Source organism: Lucilia cuprina, chromosome 6 (genome assembly GCF_022045245.1).
Source record: "Lucilia cuprina isolate Lc7/37 chromosome 6, ASM2204524v1, whole genome shotgun sequence".
NCBI lineage: Eukaryota > Metazoa > Arthropoda > Insecta > Diptera > Calliphoridae > Lucilia > Lucilia cuprina.
Window position 1 is genome coordinate 46,456,375 of NC_060954.1, and position 4,862 is coordinate 46,461,236.

A 4,862-nucleotide genomic window follows, 5' to 3' on the forward strand; every position below is an offset into this window, starting at 1 on the left:
ACTAGAACTGAACTAGAACTGAACTAGAACTGAACTAGAACTGAACTAGAACTGAACTAGAACTGAACTAGAACTGAACTAGAACTGAACTAGAAGTGAACTAAAACTTTTTTTTTAATTTTAACCAAATAATTTAATTTTGTTTAAGTTTTAGCATTAAGTTAAGCGATTTATATGAAGCTATTGGAAAAAATAAAAATGGCTGCCAGGAGAAACTATGCCAAATAGCCTGTACGAGTGTTGTAAATGTATATGCAGCTGTACACGAAGTCGTCAAGGTAAAATAGTAAGCAAGTAAAGTAATTACAAATCTTATCAAATGAATATTTTTCTAGGCAAGTTCCTGTCCCTCTTTCGATGCACTTATACTAGAGAAACAAGATTTTCCCATGGGTGTTTTAAAGAATTATTGGTTGGCTTCCAATATTACATTCTACGAAGTTTCAATACGTTTCGGCAATATCACCAAAATAAAAAGTAGTGCTTTCAATTCACCACTTTTTCGTAATACATTTGTACTTTCACTGGCCCATATGAATATAACAAAAGTAGAGAGTGGTGCTTTGTTGGGACTTTACAGTCTCAGGTATTTGACTATCAAGTCACATATACAAAAGTTAGCACCATCCATCTTCCAACCGGTACAGACGACTTTGATGAATTTGAAATTAAATGCAAATTTAAGAATTAATGGAAATGGCAGTCTGTTCGGTGTAAGCTATATGCCCAATTTAATATATTTGGATTTAAGTAATAATATTTTCAATGGTTCCCTGAGCAAGCACTTATTCAAGTCTATGCCAAATTTGAAATATTTAGCCATAACTGAAAGTCAAATAGAGCATATAGAGGAAGATGCATTTGAAGATTTAAAAGAAAAGTTGGCGTTTGTAAATCTTTCGAAAAATTTGTTGACCACTTTGTCGGCAACTGTTTTGGAACCCATACTTGTGACTCAAGGGGTAGCCATGTTAAATTTGGCCAATAATTATTGGATTTGTAGTTGTCAGCTGCAAGACTTGGCTAACCTTTATAAGGAATATCGCCAACAGTTTATGGAAGTATTGTACTGCAAAGCTCCTCATCATTTGTATGGCGTATCACTGGATGAAGTTGACTTTGAAGAGGAAAATTGTTTAGTAACAGGTACAACCCAACAAGACACAGTAGAAGAAAAAGAACTGGAGACGGTGACAGAACCTGAAACTTCGACTATTGAGTCTACTACCTCAAAAAATGATGGTAGTGGTAGTAGCTCGCCTGTAGAGAACAGTAGTGATTATGTACAATCTAATGAATTGTCATCAACTGAATCTTCTAAAATTTTAAAAATGCGTTGCTTTGATCCCAATGCATCTGGTCAAACTTCACGAGAAGCGAATATTTTGCCCTCCGATGAACCAGTTGAATCTAGTGTTGAATTATTTAGTGATAATTCCGAACATTTGCAATTACCAGCTCCCACATATGATTTTGAATTACACCTAATACCTGAAAACAATAGTGTGATTGTCAGCATAAGTACACCTTCGCAATTTGGCATTTTGGTCATTTGGTTTAGTGAACAATTGGAATCATCGGTTATTGTTTACGATGAAACTTCTTTGGATTACGAATGTAAACGTTATGATGCACCCGACTTAATTGTTGGTCCACTGCAGGAAAATACCACCTATACATTTTGTTTGTTGGGTGCTATGGAGAATGATATTTCACCCTTTGATTGTTTGCCTTTACATGTACCGCTTAAGCGGCAGGAAAACATATGGATATCAGAGGATAATAAACAATTTACGATTGGCATGTTATGTTTGATATTTCTATTATCTACCATAGCTGGGGCATTGATTGCTTACTTTGGCATTAAGGCATATCCGGATCTCTTAGAGGGCTCTAAAAATGTTTTAGTTGTTAAGAAACCCGATCAGGCTTGTTATGTGGCAACTATTTCCGAAACAGAATATCAAAAGCAGAATTCACTTAAGAAGAGAAAACCCTCGACCAAGGAGTTGACCATAAAGAAACAATCTTCTATTAAGTAAGTTTATATAATATGTAGAAATAATTTTTCTTTAATCGGTAAAAACTCTACCAATTTAGACTTCCTCTACCCGATACACCACCTGCTGAAGCATCACCCTCACCCTATCGCATGTCCGTTAAAGACTTAGAGAGATTATCTAGTTTAAAATCATCTTCCACTTGCTTTGAAGACACCTTTCCCAACTATAATTTCGCCGATGACGAGTATGAAACCCCCAAAGTATGCAACGATGAATATACAGCCGAACAACGTAGTATTCCAAATATGTATGGCATGAGTCCAAGATCTCCACCTCCTCTACCCAAACGTAATTCGAATGTCTCAAATAGTCCCACTTTGGTGATAAATCGTTTTTCCAGTAATGTTGATTAGGCAAATTGGAAATTATGGAAAATGTAATATTTTTTATGTAAAATTATAAAAAATAAAAGTAAATTAATAACAAAATGTAATTGAATCAAGCAAAAAAAGTTTTGAAATGCAATTTCACTCAGAATTTGGTATCAAATAAAAAGAACATCTCTCCTATTACAAGCCTGTGTTAATATCATCACTTCTTCAAGCCTTTTTCAGTACTTCCATGGAAAAAATTCTACTTCTTTTTCGTTTTTTTGGAAGTTCTCTTTTTTGCTGGGTGAGTAAGCTATATAAGAAGTCGAAAAGATGACCAATTCACCTCATAAATAGATTTATTAGATTGATGAATATTCCCTAGAAATTTCAAACATAAATTCCATATTCTAAGAGACTTGCAAATTAAGTGCTCGACCGTCTCTAGTACCTTTGCATATTCGGATATCATTCAATATAATCCGTAAACTGTAGCCTATCCAATCCTATAAGTTTCTTGACAATTTCCACACCAAGTGTTGGTCACAAGGCCTTCGATATTTTACATTCTAGTAACACAACACTAGTTTATGATGACAACGATGCGGTCGAAATTCAATTCACTGTCTTCGATAGATTCGTTAAGTCAGGCAAGGAGTAGCTACCTAGCAGATTCATTCAGTATTTTCTTACGGGTCAGTGACAGAGGAAGTGAGTTATGCTCACTTCTATATCTTCATCGTGGTACCTCCTGCATAGCTTTCTTGCACGGAGCCCAAAGAGCCAGTGATCTTGCCTGCATGCAGGTGGCCGCAGTAGACATCAGCACTGCGCAAGCTCTTATAGCCTATCACGTGTAGAGTGTTTGCAGGTTGAGAGCGCTATGCCGGCGAAAGGGTCAGTATGATCTCTTGAAAAGAGAGAAACCCAGTTTGGCAGGCGAGTTAGGAACTTGTACTGTCATATTGCGAAATGTTTCTCATCTCATTAAGCAATGCCCGGCATTCTAGGACTAAGTACGATGTTGTGTTGATACCACTTAGAACACTAAGCGTTAAATCGTAATCTACTAAATCTGCTCGTGTTTACATTAAATACTGAAGATATATCAAAAAGTTAAATGTGGATCAAAAGGTCATTTGGTTATGTTACCGTGGGATCGCAAATTGTTAGTTTGCTATTACAAATTCTACTATCGTTTATTAAAAAAAGGTAGTAGAACAAACTACCTAAGCAGTTTTGCTCAATTATTCAATATAAATTAATTTAATTATTTTCAAATATTCAACAGCAAAAAACCCGAAAAATATATTTTTATAAACATAACAACGTAATTTGTAAAATAACTTTAAGAAATGGTAAGTACAAGATGTGCATTAAATTCGCTTCACGTATCGAAAGAAACAAATTCGACACTTTTGAATCAAATTCAATAATTTAATACAAATTAATTCTTCTCTATATTCAGAATACCAACGACCAAAATCAAAACGGATCATTATCCGCTGAAATCTATGCACCCTTTATACCTATGACACCCAAATCATCTGATGGCGATTTCATTAGAGAGCATCATCCATCAACTAAAAACATATCAACGAAAAACATGATGAAACAAGCCATTAAAGCTCTAGCCCAGAATTCTCGCAAAGGTTTTTCGCTGGCGAGTATACGAAAATATATTATGGATAATTTTCTTCATACCACAAGCGATTTAAAACATCGTATGCCCTTTATGAAAAAAATCTTTAAAACTGCTCTCGAAACCGGTGAAGTAGTTAGTGTTAAAGGTATTGGTTTAAATGGTTCATTTAGAGTTCCAGCTACAAGTCCTTTACATAAGAATGCAAATAAAAATAAAAGGAATAAGGAAAGACAAAAGAGAAAGACCGCTAAGAAAGTTAATAAGAGGTTTAAAGTCAAACAAGGACCAGCTGTTAAGCCTAAGAAAGTAAAAAAGGCTAAACGAACATTTTCAGCGAAAATTTAAGTTATGTTGAAGTTTTCTTTTTGTTTAATTGTATTTTATAATAAAATTTTAATAAAAACAGCGTATATAGTGTTGAATAAACAATGAAACTAGTAATAATATTAATTATGAATTTATAAATAAGTACTTATATAAATGCTTACTTCTGGCGGTATGCTAAGTTAGGTTACCTTGAAACTATTTACATTTTCTTGACAAATCGATCATTTAATTGTATTCACGAAAATTAACCACCACTTGTTGCTCATAATGATGACTGTCTGTCTCATTTCAAATTAAATGAAATATTTAATTTTTATTTTTGTATTAAATTTTCCTTTCACTATAGTGCAAAGTTTTCAATTAAGGAAAGGGCGCTATTGCCAAAAAAAATAAATAAATGAAACGAGGGAAAAAAATACCAATAACAACAATACAATGTCGACAAAAATAAAATTTGAAATTGAATATAAAATACAGCAAATGACTACAATAATGAACAACAGCTAGAAAATACAG

General features: G+C 33.8%; 2 protein-coding genes across 2 annotated transcripts in view; both read left to right on the top strand.

Moving 5' to 3' along the window:
• The window catches only part of LOC111682861, a 7,690-nt gene extending 5,138 nt beyond the window's left edge, over positions 1-2,552 (top strand). The window contains exons 2-4 of the mRNA XM_046954130.1: positions 149-278; positions 336-2,038; positions 2,101-2,552. Coding sequence (XP_046810086.1) covers positions 149-278; positions 336-2,038; positions 2,101-2,416 — 2,149 coding nt within the window. The 3' untranslated portion in view covers positions 2,417-2,552. The remainder of the gene's footprint in view (positions 1-148; positions 279-335; positions 2,039-2,100) is intronic.
• Positions 2,553-3,592: 1,040 nt separating this feature from the next.
• Positions 3,593-4,463, top strand: LOC111682860 (histone H1.1, embryonic-like). Its single transcript, XM_023444851.2, has 2 exons — positions 3,593-3,732; positions 3,843-4,463. Exons 1-2 carry the CDS (start codon positions 3,730-3,732, stop codon positions 4,362-4,364), a joined length of 525 nt encoding a protein of 174 aa, XP_023300619.2. The 5' UTR covers positions 3,593-3,729; the 3' UTR covers positions 4,365-4,463.
• The last annotated feature ends 399 nt before the right edge of the window (positions 4,464-4,862 follow it).